Source organism: Nesoenas mayeri (genome assembly GCF_963082525.1).
Source record: "Nesoenas mayeri genome assembly, chromosome: 2".
Classification (NCBI taxonomy): Eukaryota; Metazoa; Chordata; class Aves; order Columbiformes; family Columbidae; genus Nesoenas; species Nesoenas mayeri.
In genome coordinates this window covers 88,316,632-88,335,684 of record NC_137543.1, presented here as the reverse complement: position 1 = coordinate 88,335,684, position 19,053 = coordinate 88,316,632, and the positions used below count along the sequence as shown (strand labels likewise).

At 42.4% G+C, this 19,053-nt stretch overlaps 1 protein-coding gene across 1 annotated transcript; it reads right to left on the bottom strand.

Annotated features, from left to right (window-relative positions):
* Positions 1–7,887: 7,887 nt before the first annotated feature.
* LOC308038305 (heterochromatin-associated protein MENT-like) lies at positions 7,888–16,130 on the bottom strand. Its single transcript, XM_080340695.1, has 8 exons — positions 16,084–16,130; positions 14,587–14,763; positions 13,584–13,670; positions 13,058–13,195; positions 12,391–12,508; positions 11,579–11,724; positions 10,323–10,490; positions 7,888–9,312 (listed from the first exon to the last, which is right to left on the bottom strand). Exons 2-8 carry the CDS (start codon positions 14,752–14,754, stop codon positions 8,905–8,907), a joined length of 1,233 nt encoding a protein of 410 aa, XP_080196821.1. The 5' UTR covers positions 14,755–14,763; positions 16,084–16,130; the 3' UTR covers positions 7,888–8,904.
* Positions 16,131–19,053: the final 2,923 nt, after the last annotated feature.

Sequence of the window (19,053 nt, the reverse complement as noted above, 5' to 3'; positions counted from 1 at the left end):
TTGAGAGGGGAAGGATTTGAATACTTGTGGCCCTTAGGTCACATAAAGCCCTTATTTTGTGATATTTTGCATTTTTTCTCTTCTGTTTCAGAAAGCAGATCACGAAGGTTAGAAGGTATTTCCACAGTCACCTAAAATAAGTGGTGAAACAAAAGTGAACACTGGACTCATTTAAACTGGTGGATGTTGTTTTAAGAGACTGCTGTTCCTAGCAGAGGGGATAAAGGTGCTTTAGGCACCTACAGGCCCTGCACTGTACCAAGCTTATTATTCCTTTTGGTGGGTTGAGAGAGTTTAGGTCATCCACCAAAAGCTGCAAAACTGCTTGGAAGCTCTGCTTGTAATGATTTCTTTTACTGAAACTATTCGTTGCATTGGTGCAGAGAGCCCAAACAATAGAATGTGTAAAATTGGATACCAGCAAACATGTAATACAAAACAGTTACATGTACACAAATGTTTTACTTTAAACCATTGTAATTTGAAATTCTGCTGGCTTACTTTGCTCTTATCTGTGTGACTTGGATTAAACTGCATTGATAAAGTTCCTTTGCAATCATTATATGTCTTTTCTGCTATATTTTTATGGTTAGTTAGGAATGGCCTCTGCCCACTAATGTGGCACATGCGAAGTAAACCAATTACCAGCATGAAGTCAGACTATATGGAAAAAGCAGCAGTATAAAGTATACTTATCTGTATTTTGAATTAGAATTACATTTTTGTGCTTATATTTACTTTGAATCTGACCAGTGCATAAGCTATACAAGGTTTCAAGAGTGGTAATATGTGCCTCTCTTTTTTCACACCTTTTGTTTTTAAGTGCGTGCAGGTTTTGTGCCTGGAATACCTATCTTATTTTCTTGCTTCAGAAATGTATTAGTCTCTATTATGTTCAGTTATGTGCTTAAGAAGTATTTCTACTATGTATCCAAATCTCCTGCTGTCTATTTTTTTAGCTAAACGAGTAAGAGCAGCAAAGATTGGCCAAAAATACAGGAAAATGAAGAAAGGGTACCCAAACTGTGTAGACATTCTTTGCGGTATATTCCAGCTGCTGCAAGATCCTGTTTAGTAAGAGAGAGTGGAGTTTCAAAGGGGAGCAAGTCAGCCAAAGATGGGGTGCTCTTGTTTTTGTTGTGCCAGATGGAAATAGTGAGATGAAATAGTGAATTGCTGCAACCAGAATGGTAGAAACAAGGTGTCACAGCATCACACCACCTGACCTGTTGACCTGAAGTGGATTGATCTCTGGCAGATGGTCATAAAAAGTCTTTGATAAAGCCAGTCATTTTCCTCTGACATACTGATAAAGTCATTTTGGCCTTTTTTGAAGCCATCGTTCATCCTCATCTTGCCCAGCACGGATATGAGGTTGTATCTTTCTGCTTGTTTGATTGTCATACTCGCATACCTGAGCTATGTACAGGGTCCACTCTGAGTGGGCCATCTGGGCATTTATTGAAGATCAGTCTTCTTTTAGTTACATCTAGTAAAAAGCAGCACAACTTAATATCAGTGCTAGACTAAGTCAAATTACTGATTTTAGTCTGCAGGAAATCCCATTCAGCTATGTCCCTCCGGGAAGAAAATGAGATCAAGTATCACTTCTGTTGCAATAGAACTCTAAAGTATTGGATTATACGTAACATTTTAAAAGGGATTTTTAGGTGCCTGTTACTGATGGTAAAATAAAACTTTTAAAAATACAGATGCATTTGCATTTCAGTTCTAAAGCAGGAGGTTTTTGTCTCCTTCTCTTGAATTCTAACACTACACCAGCACTGTAAATGTTCTTGTCTCTATTATTGTGTGCTGTGTCTGCCATTTCTGCTTGTCATGAGGTCAGCCTACCACAGAGGTGTCAGGGATTATTTTATGAAGCTGAGATTTGCACTGGAAGATAAAAGGCCCATCTTTCATTTTAACATAAACTGAAAGCATGTTAATACACTGTGTTTAGACAGGCATGGAATCGCCTAGTGACGTGCTCACAATGTATTTGTATTGAGCCCTGTCTCAGCAGTTTCCTGTAGATAATTCTTCCTTTAGTTTTCAAAGCTCCGAGACATTTCAAGGAGGATTTTGTGAACTTGAAGTTACAGATTTTGATGAGACAGAACAAACTCAGGGCTTCTTTAAAGCTATTATTTAGAAATGCAGTCATGTAGCACCTATTACTTAGCTACCTTGAAGCGTTTCAGAAAGATGATTAAACAAATACCCTTTCCCCAGTATGGAAGAATAAAATGAAACTGTCAAAAGCATGAAGCCATCCTTTGTGGCAGACAGGAGAGAAGGCATAGTGCTTGGGATAGTCCTTGCTGAGAGGAGCCTTTGAACACCATGAATGCCATAGGAGCTACTGTACTGCAGATCTGTCTTCTTTTCCCTTCCCTTGTCCACGCCTGTTGCCAGCCAGACTGTTACCTGCAGAAGCCCTCAGACTTTTTGGAACAACAACAGTAAGCATGGTTAGTACATTGCACTGGAAATTCAAATTCCAAGGACCACCTCCCTCGCTGTATCCAAGTGTGGCATCCCAGCCTAACAGGGAAACAATTGTGAAACAGCAGAAACTAGAAGACTTGCAACTTTTAACTTGCGGCACTGACAGATGCACCTTCCAGATCTCGAAGGCCGTTAACAAGTGTGAGGACTGAAAGTAACTGCAGTGGACAGGGCCCACATCTGTTGACCTAATTTGTCATCTGGATATATTTGCCGCTTGCTAGGGGCATGCATTTGGGATGTTGTAGAGGGTGTACTGAGGCTCACTTGTCCCTCCCCTTGCTGCTCTTACATGTAGGCACTAATGATACTGCCGGGGTGACCTGAAAAGTACGAAACGTGACTACAAGTCTCTGAAGGAAGTGGTTAAGGGCATGGGGGCCCAGGTGATGCTCTCCTCAATCTTTCTGGTGAGGTGAATGGGCCTGAGGAGGACTTGACAGATCCTGTGCTTTAACAATTCATTGCACTGCTGTTGTTGGTAGCAGGGACTCAGTTTCCATGGCCTTGGGGCCTCTCTGAGGGTCACCAGATGTTTGGAAAAGAGGGGATCCATGTGACTGAACAGGGAAAAGTACCTTTGTCAACAGGCTGGCTAAGCTGGTAAGGGGAGCTTTAAACCAGATATGGAAGGGGAGTGAGTGATTCCACAGCAAATGAGGTTGTTATTGTGGTAGGTACACCAAGGGCCTGGGGTGATGGAAACAGGAGGTACATTGTGATCAACAAAACAGCTAAAGTGGAATCGCTTTAAGCATAGGCATGTAAAGAATGAAGTGCTTGCGGAAGAGCCTTAAGGGAAACCTCTTAAGCCTGTACAGAAGAATTGGCATGCTTGAGTGCCTCTCTGAAATGCCACTACACTAATCCAGGCAGCATGAGCAACAAAGAGGACCAGTTAGTAGTTTGTATGTGGTAACAGGGCTGTTACCTCATTGGGATCATTGAGATATGGTGGGATAGGTCACACAACTGAAAGGCTGCAGTGGAGGGATACAGACTTTTCAGGAAGGACAGGCTGAGAAACAAGGAGGAGTTGCCCTTTGTGTGAGGGAGCAGCTGGAATGCACGAGCATCTGCCTTGGCACAGGTCAGGAGTCAGTCAAGAGCTTGTGTGTCAAGATCAGTGGGCAAGCCAACACAGGTGCTGTTGTAGTGGGTATCTGCTACAGACTTCCTGATTAGGAAGTAGATGAGGCCTTCTTCAAACAACTGAAGGAAGCCTAGCCCTTCTGGGGACCACCCTGATATCTGCTGGAAGAACAATACAAGCAATCTAGGGGATTTCTAGAGTACACTGATGACAACTTCCTGGCACAAGTGATTGAGGAGCCGGCAAGGAATGATGCTCTGCTGGACCTGATACTGAGAAACAAGGAAGAACTGGTCATGAATGCAAAAGTCACTTTGGCTTTGGCTGCAGTGACCATGAGATGATGGAGCTCAGGATCCTAAGAGGAAGAAGCAGGGCAAAAAACAAGACTGCAGCCCTGGATTTCAAAAGATCTTCAGAGATCTGCTTAGAAGAATCCCATAGGTTATGGCCCTGGAGAGGAGTTCAGGAGAGCTGCTTGATTTTCAAGATTCACCTCCTCCAAGCTCAAGAATGATCCATTCTGACAAGTTGGAAATCTAGCAAATGTGACAGGAGGCCTGCATGGATAAGCAAGGAGTTCCTAACTGAACTCAGACATAAAAAACAGGTGTACAGGATGTGGAAGCAGGGGAGGTGACCCAGAAGGAATATAGAGTTGCTGTCTGATTTTACAGAGGTAAGGTTAACAAAGCCAGTGTTGGTCTGGTATTGAATCTGGCAAGGGTCATGAAGAGCAGCAGGAAGGGACTCTACAAGTACAAGACAAAAAGACCAGGGAAAACATAGGCCTGCTGCTGAATAGTGCAGGGCAAATGCTGACAGAGGACATAAAAAAGGCTGAAGTACTCAATCCCTTCAGTACTTCAGTCTTTACTGGTAAGACCAGCCTTCAGTTAGAGTTAGATAAGTGAACCCAGCCAGGCCCAGAGGGTTGTAATTAGGGGCATAAAGACCAGTTGTAGTCAAGTCACTAGTGGGGTCGATCGATACTGGGGCCGGTACTGTTTAACATCTTCACTAATGACCAGGATGCTGGGACAGAGTGCACCTTCAGTAAGTTTGCAGACAATAGAAAATTGGGAAGGGTGACTGATACACCAAAGGGTTCTGCTGCCATTCAGAAGTACCTGAACACAGTGGAGAATTGGGAGGAGAGGAATCTTGCGAAGTTCAACAAGGGAAAATGCAAAGTTCTGCATCTGGGGAGGAATAACCCTAAGCATCAGTATACACTGAGGACTGACTGTGTGGAAGGCAACTCTACAGAACAGGACCTTGGAGTCTTGGTGGACAGCAAGCTGACTGTGCGCCAGCAGTGCACCCTCACAATAAGAAGACCCAACAGCATCATGGGCTGCATGAGGGTAAATGTTGCCAGCAGGTCAAGGGAGGTCCTTCTCTACTCAGCGCTGATGAGACCATGGCTGGAGTTCTGTGTCCAGTTCTAGGCTTCTCAATGTAAGAAAGATATGGTTTTCCATATCTTCCCACCGAACAGAGCCACAAAGATGATTAAGGAGTGAAGCATCTTTCATATGACAATAGGCTGAGAGAGTTGGGAGAGAAAACTCAGGGAGATCTTATCTATAAGCATAAATATCTTATGGAATGTAATGAAGAAGAAGAAACCAGACTTGTGGTGCCCAGTGAGAGGACAAGAGGTAATGGGCACAGATTAAAAACATGAAATTCAATCTGAACACAAGAAAACACTCTTACTGTAAGGATGGTCAAATACTGGCATAGGTTGCCTGGAGAAGTTGTGTAGTCTCCATTGCTGGAGGCAGACGTTCAAAATCCAGCTGGACGTGGTCCTGTGCAACCTGCATTAGGTGACCCTGTTTGTGTAGGGGGTTGGACCAGGTGATCTCAAGTGGTCACTTCTAGTCAGAACAGTTATGTGGTTCTGTAAGGGCTAGCCTGACTTGAGAGCCAGATGCTGGTTACCATTAAAATAGTACTGGAAGTCACAAATTAAGCAGCTTCTAGTGTTGCTCACAGTAGATGAGCCTTGAAGAGTGTCTCCCCCTGGACGGGTTCATTTTCTTCCCTTTCATCCTTTTTACCCACATCTCAAGTATGTCTTACACTGGGAGCTGTGCTCTTTAGCATTGTCTCCCAAGCAAAGCTGAGACTGAGAGTGTGATGGTACCAACACTATCCTGTTTGACTCTTTGCACCTCTTGCCAGCTGGTGGACACTGCTGTAGTTCCTCAGAGAGCCCCAGAGGTATCGCTTTGTAGAGTCCTGAAGTGGAGGTTGAGTGACGGGATGCACAAAAATAGCATGGGAAAAACTTTCATTTGGCTTGGCATGGAACTCTTCCCACATCTTTGGGCAACTTTTGACCTCACATGAAGTGACTCTTCAAACTGCGTGTACACAATTTAGGAGTTCTCAGTCATTTCTTATTGTTGAATACACACAGCAGAGAGACAAGATCAACATGCTGCCAGGCTAAGAATTAACATGCTTACCACCCTGATGAGTCTTTGCTGGCCAGGTGTCACTTAAGTGGAGGAGGGCTGGTCTTTGTTGCTCCCTAGAAGAGGCTCAGCCTCTGTGTTGTCAGCTGTTGCCTTCCAATTATTTTGTTTTTTAGAGTTGAGATTTTATGCCTCCTCATGCAAGCGTTTCTCCTCCTGAAGCCTTGCTATGCTAACTATTTTATCTTTTGTTTGTAGTTTTGTTTTTCTTATTTTGCACCACCTTCACTTGTGTGCTTTTCCACGCCTAAACAACAAATTTCTTAGTAAAGCTGAGTCAACAGCACACAACTGGGCTGCACCAAGGTAGGTCCTGGATGACAGACAGCTGAACCCAGAGCTGAGGGTTACAGACAAGGGAGGGCACCTGATTTAGAAGGAGCACTTCGTACAGGGAAGAAGGTGCCGGTATACCTTTTTGGGTGGAGATGTATTTCCAGATAGAATACCTTTTGTGAACGTGGAATTTTGCAGAGAATAAATGTTTTTATAGTACCTTACTCCTACACTCAAATCTTGTTGCCTTAGATAATGTCCTCTGACATGTGGTTAGAGCACCACAATGGCTAAAAAACGTTATGCTGTTGCTTACGGCCACAGGAAAGCACAACTGCTGCCTTCCCAAGCCAACAGAGGGAACTGATGTGCCAGTACAGCATTGCTTGTTCATTATTCTACATGGGTGTTGAGGGTTAAGATTGTGGGGTGACAATAAAACCCTGGCAGATGTATTGTTAACCTCCTCTCCCCCCCCACTTCCCCCTTTTACCCCTCCCTCTCCCCCCTTCCCACTCAGGACAGGCGATCGGGAGGGAAAGAAGGACAGAGAGAAGAGAGTTGGAAAAAATTAAAGATGTTTTACTAATGCTACTAATAAGAATAGAGAAAATAATACAAAATATACAAAACCAATCTTGAAAGTCTCAGCAACTGCAGAGCCGGCACCCGAAGTCCTGGACTGGACTCTGCAGCCAACCGGAGCTGGATTCAGTCTGTCACTAGGCCTGAGTTTGCAGGGACGACTAGCAAGGTCCTCTCTAATGTTGGCCATAAGCAGAAGGGAAAAGGCAAAAAGGGAAAGGGCAAAAGGGACGAGATCCTCGTGGTCTCCCACTTTTATATGAAGTATTCACGTGAATGGAATGTTATACACAGTTGGTCAGTTTCTTGGTCACTTGTTTCTTGTCGCCCCTCTCACAAGATGTCCATCCATGCTTATCAATGAGTTTGCATTCCATTGCTAGGTTTACCAAAACATGTGTCTGGTTCTCCAGGAAAATGCAGTTAATATGAAGGCTTTAGCTGACAGGCAAAATTCACTGAAAGAGAAACTTGTTTTTAACAAAACCAGGACAATGGGCAAAAAGGATGTTTGGAACAAGCTCTTCTGGGCTATAGCCTCTAGTCAGGCATTTTGTTTCTAGTGTGCGGTGACAGGTTTGTTTAGTAAATGCCTAGGATAACATGCTGCATAACCGGGTTTTGGCTGTTTGAAGCCTAGTGGAAATAAGACACTAGTGTATTAAAGTTTCTCAGCTTTGTTGATCAGGATAATGTGGTGGTTGATTTGGAATGGCAAGAATGGAAATATGCTCCAGCTGTGCACCTTACAGGATGCTCTAAGAGAACCAGGTAACTCGTCAGTGTCTTGAATAACACAAGTACAACTCCAAGTTAATTTATTTTATTAAATGCAGGTCATGGTAAAATTTGAAAGTAAAACATCAATCAATCAGAATCTCACTGGTGTTTCTGTCAATGCTATGATTATTTTTGCTGAGATGTCCTCATAAGTTACAAATCCTACATTGATCAATAATACAGGTATTGTTGGAAGTTGTGCAGATATTAGCCAGCAAGCAGGTAAAATAAAAAGAGGAAGCAGATTTGAATTCTGAAGGTTTTTTATTGTATATCAGTAAGAGCCAGCAAGGTGTCATGTTGCTCTTAGTTTTCTTAGCATTTTTGCTAGTTGGAAGTCTCATCAGCCTTAAACTACAAAGTTTAGAAAAATGAGGAAAAAATACAAGGTGATTAGAAGTCAGAGATTAAATGTTAAGGGCTGGACTGTTTTCCCTTGCTGCCTCATTTTTTTCATAAGCTGCAAGGGCAGGAGAAAAGGAATGTAAAGTGTCTATATAAATCTGGTGAGACAGGGGAAGGTAAGGGGCATTTGGAGGTTATTGTGGGTTTATATTAAATTTTGATAATTTCCAAGAGTCTTTAAATTTGAAACGAACATAAGGAAACTGTAATTGTAAGGCAAATGTGCATTTTCCAATGAGAAAAGGAGAGCATACAGATTTCTCCAAGGTTTTTGGTGGGGTTTGGTTTGTTGGAGTTTGGTTTGTTGGGGTTGGGTTTGGTTTGGTTTCGTTTGGTTTGGTGTGGTTTGGTTATTTTCAGGGATTTTTTTCCTCTCTGGGAGGTTCAAGAAGATGAATTGTATTTCCCTTGAAGTCAGCATTTGGCATAGGGCTAGATGATGGCCTGTGTGCAGAGAGCTTTTATGGCTCCACCTTACTTTCGAACAACAAAGCTGGAACAGCAGGTTTGATGCAGGGGAGCAAAATTCTACACTGTTTTTTGTGAAGGGTTGTCTCATTACGACAATGGAAAGAAGCAGCAGAGGGGTAGTCTTTGAAGCACAGGGTGGTTTCCAGGTGCTACCTTACTTGGGAGGGAGAAAAAGGAAATACGCTTTCAGTACATATGGCTATATGGCTTAACATTGAGATTTTAAGACTGCAGATCACATTTTTCCATCATACAGTGAACCTTGGGTGTTATCTGGGAGCAAGTAATAGCTCATTATGGGGGACAGCAGAATCTGCCAAAAAAGAGGATGCTCTTGGTTGCATTGTGTCTAATGAAGAAGTGGAAGGGGTGGTCAATCTTAAATTCCAGAACACGGTTAATAGGTGCACTTGTGAATGATATAATTACAGCAGTAGCAGCAGCTGCCTCAGTGCCTTTCTCATCAACTGCAACAAAAGACTTGTGCATAACTTTGGAGATGTGCACGCCACCCTTCTCAACCATTCCGCTGAAGTCAGCATCGTGGAAGGCAGCACGCATTCCCATTTGGATCAGATTATCACCGAGGTCATAAGTCTCCTGCATTTTGAACTTAGGTAGGTACAGATCCACAGGAGTTTCGGTCATCTTCTTGGAGTCAGTCCATTCAGACAGCTTCTCATACGTCAGTTCTCTTTCCAGCTATCGTTTAAGAAAGAGAAGGAATTTGATGTTTGCAAGGAAAAACCAGTTAATTAACTATGAATTCATCAATTTTATGTCAATTTAATGAATTAAATAGTTTTTAAATGGCAAATTTAATGTTTAGCTGAAAGCATGGCATATAAATTGGTTTTACTAATTATCAGAGGTAGGGTGTGCAACAAGCATTTGAAACTTAATGCTGCAAGGTTTTGAGCACCACCCTTGCCAAATTAATTGCAAAAGAAAGACAGGTCACTCAGCACCTGCCACTGCCATCCCCTGAGTAGGTCTTTCCTCTCTTTTAATTCGGTCTTGATGTGAAAGATATTGCTGGGAGATTCCCAGTTATGCAGCGAGTGGTTTGGTCCAGTTCTATATAAACAGATGTTGATTTTGCCCATATCTCCTTTCCAATTTCAAAGTGAACTGCTTCCAGCAGATTTTTTCCCTGCCACTCTGTATCCTGGATACTATGTCACCAGAGTTCACCTCAGATCAAATAGAGGAAAACAATGAATGGTATTCTTGACATGATAGATGCCAAGAATTTAAGAGTCTTGCAATGGTAGCAACTACAGTGGCAAATCTCACTATTGTAGTAAATGCAGTCTCACCAAAATCCTGGCTTTCCAGACAGAAAAAAAAATGGGGGGAGGGGGGGCAAACAAAATGAGAACACGATGGTGAATAAACTTCCAGGCCATGGAGAAGAGATGTCTGTTGTTTTGTGTAGTACTGAATGTGCAGTGAAGGGAGATTTAACTCTTACAGATCATGTAAAACTGGGTGTCAGTCGTAGGGTTGTTGAAGAGCCAAGCATCTGACTATGCCCAGTGTTGGCTGTCTTCAGTTCTTACCAAACTAAGGGCTGTCAGTATGGATGAACTTTCTTGGGATTAGGCAGGTATCAAAGGAAATTAATTCAGCTAGTGGAGCAGATCAAACAGCATGTCCTGAGAGAGGGGGACTGGTTGGTGATACAAAATGGATGTAGCACGTTTCTTTACCTGTTCAAGACCCGTAGTGCTGTCTCTGATGTCATCGGGAAGGAGGATGAACATACTGAGTTCACGTTTCACATACGGCAACTCAATCATTTTGAAATTCATTTTTTCCATGATGAGAACTGGAAATGTAGCTCTCATGTGCATCATCTCCACAGGCTTGGTGTTTCTCTGTAAATTATTTATAAGAAAGAAATTATTCCTTGAAAAAAAAAGGATGACGATGACTCCGTGTAGTGGAGGGATAAGAAACTTTTGTAAACAGATTTATAACAGTGATTCATTTTCTAAAGCTTTTCTTGACTGGAAAATATTGCCTATCTTGTTGTTTGTTCCAGAGCTTTTTGTCAGGGCCTGAACTGACTGATTTTTCTATTATCCCCAAAACATACACAGCAGCCCACAGAACAGGGAGGGAGAGAATTAGAAATATTTGCAAGGATTAGGGAGATGGAGCATGTGTGGGATATGGCCTTACAACACTATGGTAGAGGAAAAGCTATGGATTAAGAGGACAAGAAGTATGCAGTTTTTCTGTGGTCTCCTCCCGCTAGCAAGAAAAAGTGACTAGCTGATTGATCTTTATGTCACAACCAAAGGGGCTCATGATGAAGAAGGTTCCTGGCAAAGTCACCTTTGCAGGAGTGTGTAACCTCTCTTAACATCTACATCGATTTGTTCAGGGAAGCAGCCGGTATATATGTGCCAGTCAGAAGGCAGAAGCTACAGATGGTGGAAACTGCACAGCGCTCTTGTCTTTTGATGTGAATTCATTGACATATTTTGTGGACACATGCCATTAACATTTCTTCTAGTTGCATGCGACCGTGCACCCATTCAGGGCACTGCATTACAGCTGTATTTGAGCAGATACATTTGTGCCTAACTGGGCTGCACAGCACAGGTGCCTGGGCACCATTCTTACCTGTGACATGGCATGTAGCTCTTCTCCATGAAGCCTGGACTCTCAAAATCATGTTTTTACAATCTAGCCCTTTTAATACTGCTTTACAAAAAGGTCTTAAGTGACTCTAGTGCTTTTGGAAACAGTAGCTGTTACCTGAGTCTCATTAATATTTACCAGAGCAGCATCTTAATATTGCAGTGACTTGAGGACAGGCACATTTTGCTGAAAGCAGCTTTTCACAGAGAGCCTAGTTACCACAGAGATACCTAAGAGACTTACAAAATTGAAAGATCTCAGCAGTAGCTGTTGTCACCAGGCTGTTTACAGTAAGAAGGATACCAGAGACGCTTACCTTGCTCAGTCGGAAAGGTTGCGTATTTGTATTATTTGCCTGAAATTTCTCTTCCCAGTCTGCCTTGAAGTAAATAGCATTTACCAGGATCAGCCTGGTGAGAGCGTTTACTGTCTCTGGCAAAGGCAGCAAATCCTTGATTTTACCTTTTGAGATCAAAAGAGTCATGTTTCATTCCAGTCTAGCACAGTGATGATTTATTTTGATTGGTTTTTCTCTCAGCTCAACTCCTTAGTGAAAAAGACCATACCTCAGTGCCCTACTGCCTAAAATACACCTCCCCCTGCACCCCCTGGCATCAATCAGTTTGTTTACAGTTTCAAAGATGTTTGCTGCCCTGTTCTCAGGGGTAGCTGACAGGGATTGACTCCTTTCCCAAAAAATGTCACAGCTTCATGGCAAGCAGCTAGAAGCAGAAAGCCATATAGTGCCTTGCCAGCTGGTTACACCAGGTAAAAGGAGACCAGCGCCCCTGTCCAGTGCAGGATGGCACATCTAGGTAGGCATCCTCCCCCTACCCTGGAGCACACTGGTAGGCAGAGGTGGGTGCAGCACCAGGGCAGCAGCTGTGCTTGAGGAGCAGCTAGTGCAGAGCACAGCGGAGTCCATGGGAGTCTCCCCAACGAGCTCACTGCAGTTTGGATCAGGTATTTGAAGCTATTGGAGTTTGCTGCTCTTTCTCTGTCCTCCCACTGCATCTCTGCTCACTGTCCACATCAGAAGGCATAGCCTGGCTGCTGCAGTAGCATTTGAGGAAGCAAGGGCACCTACCCAACATCAGGCTGACTTAATAGGAAAGATGCTCAGCTTACCCTCAGTTTGAGTTTCAACCCAAGCATTGATTTCCTTTCTGGCTTGTTCATGTGCTGTCTTAAAGTTAACCTTCTGTGGCTCTGCTTTATAGTACTTCTTACTGAGCTGTATGTATGTCTGCAAAATAGAAAACAAACAAACAAACAAAAAACAAAATTAAATAAGCTCTGTTCTATACTGGATTTTTCAGTCCCAAAGAGAATTTGTTAACCCTTAGACTTCTTGATAGCTTCTTGGGCATAGAGAACTGCAGGATCTTGCTTGTTACTCTCTGTTGGACTGTGAGTTAATAGTTAAGAAATAACCAAAGGACAGAAAATTCCCTTCTTTTGCTCCCACTTTTGCTTGTGGAAGCAAGGAAGGCTGTGCGCATCTCATGGATGTGCTTGTTTTCGTGTCTCATTTACAGTTGTATATATTGGGGATTCCAATAATAAAGCCATATTGCCTGAAAAGGAAGCCCTACACTATAGTCAAAGTGAAATGCATTGTTAAATACTGTGAGCAGACCAACTGGTATTTTCCAGTTAAGTTTATCACTGGAGTCCAGGGCTCTTCATTTGCAGTATTCGAGATCAGCTTCAAATCTGCTCTATTAATGACAAGTAATTCAAACGAGAAAATTGTTTTGCACCTTTTCTTACTTCTCTCTGAGATTTAACTTACAGGTAATAATGGAAGGGTTTTTTCCACATAGATGCGGTTGGCACTTCTCAGTGAATAGGTGCTTCTGGGTTTGTTGATGGCAGTAAGGAGCTCTTTGAAGCCAGAATGGATATCTTCAGTTTGCTGGTACTGAGGATCCTTGGAAAGAGAAACCATACATTCAGCAATTGTATTTTCTGCGTGAAGTTTTTAAAACATGCTAAGTAGTGTATATGGGGAAGGAATTTGGGTTCCTCTCTCTTTTTATTTTTCCAGGTTTACCATCACTGCAATTTACAGGGCTCTGTTTATGACTGGACTGATTTACCATATAGAAAACCTTCCAGACTATCCCAGTGACTAGTCCTTCCATACTTCTGAGAGTCTGACTGAGTGAAAGGAACTGAACTTGCACCTGTTGTGAAGTATGTTGGGTTTTGTACTTTAAAGAGGTGTGCAGACAAGAAATACTGGACTCCTAAAGCTATGTTTTGGATATTTTGATTCTGGAGATTCTTTATCTTGGGATTTCAGGTCTAATAGATACCATTTTTCTTCTCTTTGGTTTCCCCCGACAAGGTCTGGCCACAGAAGAAGATTCTTCAGCTCCTGCTGCTGGAACAAAATGAAGAACCTGCAAGCAGAGTTTCCAAAGGTAATAAATAGACGTGAAGGAAATGGTGTGACCTAAAGACAAATGCACATCTTGTGTACATCCAATTATCTTGTTTTGTGATGTATGATAACTCGCAGTGCTATCTGATTCTTAGGTGACTGATCAAAGGGATGCTGAAGCTGTTATATATGTAAATTCTATACAATAACAATGAGTAGCACTGTCCCTCTCCCAAAGCATCAACACAGTGCTCCTGTCTGCATGCTGCAAAGCTAAACTCCCTTCCACAGCTGTTGCTCTCAGCAAACTCAAATGTTTCTCCGCACGATAATGGTACAGAAGGCATCTGAATAGGAGTGTGATAACCCAGAGAAGACTGGGCAGTGCTGAGCACCACAGCTCCCTTTGAGCCCTTGAGCCAGCAATGTGGCCATGTAGCATTAGAGCATGGATTGGGTTGGAGCATGTGGAGTTATGAAAACCCTTCCTATTTTCCTGTTGGATTGTCAAGCAGTTGTTTATGAAAGTGTAAATCAAAACAGAAAGAAGCATCCTGGCCAGGGGAGAGAGGGAGAGTGCTGGGATCTGAAAGCCCTCTGCCAATTAGAAGATACTAGTGTCAACTATTTGAATCTCAAATGGAATATCCCTTCTGTGGCAGAATCATAGAATCACAGAATAAATTAGAAGGTACAGGAAAATTTAGAAGAATTCAGGTTCAGAGAACCTCTGTGCTCAGTGTGTGATACTCACAGAACATTTTCTCTTAGTGGAGAAGATGAAATTAATAAAATTTACCATTCAGTTATTGCATACTCTCATCTGCCTTGGTTCTTTGTCATTGTGGTGTCAGTTTTTCTATTTAATGCTAAATTTTGCAGCCAGTACAGGAATTAGATATTGTATGAGGTGTGTGCTTAACAGAGCAACTTACCTGTGCCATCTCTGTTGCTGTATTGCCTTTTGCACCCAGGTATGTCAGAGCCAGAGCAGTTGATATACTCCAAGGGGAAAAGAAAATGTTTTTGCCCTTATTGGTCTCATTCACCTTCTTGAAAAGATCAATTGTAAAATTGCCAATTGATGTTGACACCAGTTCCATGGCTGCAACCTGGAAAGAGGCAACAGACAGAATTGTACTATTTGAATGTTTAAAACAATATATGCAGTGCGTGATAGTGAGAAATGTTACATATGCAACACAATGCATATGCCCCCAATACAACTAATAGCCTAGCTGTATGTTTTACCTTCCACACAGATACTGTTTGCCACAGTAAACAGTTAGGAACAGTCATTTCTTGTAGGTATTTTGTTACCCAGAGAATATTTCCTATAGTTGGGGCTATATCCTCTTTTATACAACTGCAGTTTTCTTTGTGTTTCTTTCTGCTTTTGGTTTTAAAAAGTGCAGATTTGCAAACTGCATTGTTTTTTTTGTTTCCCTTTTCATCCTTAACTAATGATTTATTGAAGTAATGTTCCCTGAGTAAGTTAAAGGAAGTTTTAGTACATATGTTCACAACATACCTGAGTTTACCACTACTTCATTTTGGATCTGTATGGGATTGAGAACTGATACAGAGAAAGTATTTAGGCATAATTCTTAGGCTTTAATGCTTTTCCTGGCCAGACAACCATTCTGAGTAGTATGATGCATGGCAAAGCTGTTATTCAATGGAGTTTTTTTCATTATTTTGAGCTACCACCCCTTCTGTACGTTCCAGAAATTTTGTTTTGCCCAGAAACTTGCAGATTCATTGAGGATATGAGTATTCCAGACTTTAAGATATCTATCCAATAGTACCTGCTTCATGTTGTTTTCCAGTCAAGAGACCAGATTGTGTTATTATTATTAATACTGGTATATCTATGGAATGGAGCTGCAAAAATTTTGAGGCAATCTCTGTAGTCTAAAGGTATTTACTGAGTGTTTACCGATTGTAGTGGTTGCCAAACCACTACAGTTCTTCTGGCAGTCAATGTGCTCTCAGTACAAAATCTGTATTACAAGTTTGTTTCCTTTTCTTCGAGAACATGACCAAGAGAGCATCAGGATGGACATTTCTATATTTTCCACAAATGAATACTACTCTGAGTCCCTGGCCTGATGATGCGCAGTGGCTTTGCAGAATAAAAATGATCTGTTCCTAATCTGAAGTAGGGCACTCTTTTGTCAAACTGAAGATTTCATTAATGAGACAGTTACTACCCGGAGAAAATTTTGTTTTTGATGATCAGGTCTTCCCTGAACTAGCAATATTCCTTAGTCTCTGAGATTTTTCTCTAGGGGTTGACATCTAGAGAAACATGAGGCAAGAATAAAGCACTATAACACTGGTATGGTAAAATTTACCTATACAGTCATTCAAGCCATAGATTGGTTCTTAAAAGCATCAGAAAAATTACTTAAATTGGTTTAAATATTTACCTCTGATCCTGTGAGTGAGAAGATTCAAGTCTTGTCCTCAGTCAGGTTCCGTGTTGTTGTGTCAAGCAGTAAACACATTTAGATATATAGTACTGTTTGCACCTCCCTTTCCTCCTCCCCTACAACCAGGTTGTTTCCGCCTACCCAAAGCTCCTTTCTACCAAATCCCCAAAAGAACTTGCGCAATATTGTCCTCCTTGTTGACCTTGTCACTTTTCAGTTTTAGACATTTCAAAAGGACAATGGGAGTTATAATCTCAGCTCTATTGTTACACCACAATAGCCTACTGACAGGACAGCAGAACAGCTCACCCCTTCCAGCGGTGTTCTGGAGACAACTGGTCTGTTGTTTTAAATAAATGACTCTAGTAAAAAAGTTGCACAACCTGAATGCTCGTTTTTGGTTTCTGGGTATAAACAGATATTGTAGGCCTGATTCTCTTTCCTGGCTTTGTGCAACTGTGAATCCTGGGTTTCAAATGAGGCACATCAGCATAAAACTTCAAGACCTTAGTGACTGAATGGGACTCTGAGAGATCTTCAGACTGAAGATCATTAGGAACATGAGCAGAGGCAAAACCATGAAGGACCATTCAGGGTAAGGGATAGACACCCCACTGATTGTGTTGGTGAAGAAATCTCAGTGCAACCATGGCTGGGAAACATTTGAGATAAACACCAAAAAAAATGAGTTAGTGCATAGCACTTCCATGTAGTGATGGAGGGCAAGGACTGCAACACCACCACTGGGCAGACTTGAGCAAGGGCGGAATGAAAAAAATACAACGTTGGCAAACATGGCACAGTAGTTGTCACTTTGCAGTTCCCCAAAAACAGCTGGGCTGCTGTTGGATGGTGAAGGAAAGAGAAGGTGGTGGCAACAACTGCAAGAGCCTGGGGGGCAGGGGAAGGGGAGTGGAGGAAGGGAAGGAAACTACTGTGTGCTAAGCATTTTGCTGCAAGCTTGGTTACGGGAACAGTGTGGGTCAAGTCTTCTAAAAAGTGGTAGAAATCAATGTTGTGCAAGGCAATGAAGAAATGCCAGAAATTAAACAAGGTTTGTTTTTAGTACAATGAGTAAGTTACCAAGAAATCAGGATAGGAGAAAGGTCAGCTGAATGGTTAGGTGGTGGGAAAGCCCAAGCCAAGCGACTCCAAGTTCCAAAGAAGTGTGCTGAGAGTGAGCAAGCTAGCCCCTTTGCTAGTCAAGAAGCAAGGATGCCAGGGAAGATGAAAAAAGGAGGTGAGAAGGCAAAATGGATGTTGACAAGAGAGAGAATCACATGTTATTTCAAAGAGACACCCAAAGGTCAACCTCCTGCTTGGAGCAGGGCCATCAGTAGATAAGGTCAGCCACAACGCTTCCAAGGATCGAGATTCTCCAGTGCTGTGCTGTTCACCCTGAGGGAATGTTGTTCCCTAATATGCAACTTGTCCCCCAAGTTTTGTGGACTTCGCCACTTAATAATGATCTGCTAACACCAAAAGAATGTTAACTCTGTCATCTTTGCAATCACACTTGAAACAGTTGAAGGAAAAAAATAGGTGACTAACATTTCCATTGACTTTAAAGGCCTGTGATTAAGTTTGGATGTGTGCTGTCATGGTTTTGTTCCTCCTTGGCTTCCCAGGTGTGGCTTTCATGCCTTTATTCCTGAGGCACATCAGGAAGTGCTGAAGGGGCTTGACTGTGGGGGCCTGAAGGCCTTAAGTGACGTGAAGCAGGGCATGGCAGAATTGTACCTGAATGCACAGGGATTCTGTTTCACAGCTGAGTCAGACAGAACACAGCACTGTTGAGGTTGTACAAGGATACAGGAAAGCACGCACTTCACAACACTTTTCCTATGTGCATTCCTGTCTGGGAAGCAGAGCCAGAAGGGACCCTGGAAGCAACTGGTTGCATGGAAGAAAACAGAAAGGACTCAGTGACAGCCAGCAGCATCCTCTCTGACAGGAAAAGGGAATCCTGCCATCCCAAGAGATATTTCTAGTAAGATGCTAGGGGTGTGTGCAAGTCCTGTATGAGACCTGTTCCGTTCTGAATTCAGAGAGCTTGGGAGCATCCTCTACAAATATGCATGTCTAATTAGGACACTACTCCTCGGGAGAAAGAGCTGTGACAGGAGTAAGTGTGAACTGGGAGTTTTGCATGTGATCTTCCATAAGGGACTTAAGAAGCTATTACTACAGGCTTGATTCTTCAAGTTGATTTTGCCTCAAACCAGAGAAATAAGTGACAAAGCAAAATGGGAATAAAATAGTGCAGTGCTGGGCTGGCAACAGTGTTGAATGCAGGAAAGGTTACGAAGGAGAAGGTTTCAAGGCACATACATTTTGTTTTCCTCCAATTCTATATCGTTCAGTATTTTCCAATTGCTGTGCGGCAGAGATTAGAAAGTACATGTGTTAACCCCTTTTGCATTCACAAAAGAAGAACCAGTATTAGGAATACAGCAGATTTTGCCGGTTTATTTCATTATCAGTTGTGCCAGGCTACAAAGTTTGTATAAAACTGAAAAGAATGGGAGTGAGGTAGCCCTCCTGGGATGACCAGCTTAGTGAGCTGAAACCGATGGAGATGCAGCAGCATTCCACAGGAAAGAGTTTTTCCTGTTTCTTGTCTTCTTATGTACCAAAGCAAGTGTGTTGGGGATTACTGCTTCAGATTAACGTAGTCTGTTCTGCATTGTGGCAGTTCGGGTTCAGAAAGTGCTGAAAAGAAGCATCAATGTTGTTCTGTGCGCAGCTTGGTGCTTATAGTGTAGTGCTACCATTTTCAGGTTCTTTGGCTGGGAAAGTGAGCCAGAGGCTTGAATTCCAGGTTATTTTAAATATGTGCTCTCTTCTAACATTGAGAGATTTGTGAACAGTACAGGAAAATGAAGAAGTTCACATGAGATGCTCATCGTGGTGTATATTTTGTTCATTATAGTTGTTGTGAGGGCCTATTTAGTAATGGTTGGGTTT

Coding starts and splice junctions, on each gene's coding strand:
- LOC308038305 (XM_080340695.1), bottom strand. CDS start 14,754: ATGGAACTGGTGTCAACATCAATTGGCAATTTTACAATTGATCTTTTC. Junction 13,196..13,583: donor AACCAAAGAGAAGAAAAATG/GTATCTATTAGA, acceptor TCTCTTTCCAAG/GATCCTCAGTACCAGCAAAC. Junction 9,313..10,322: donor GCACTACGGGTCTTGAACAG/GTAAAGAAACGT, acceptor CTTAAACGATAG/CTGGAAAGAGAACTGACGTA.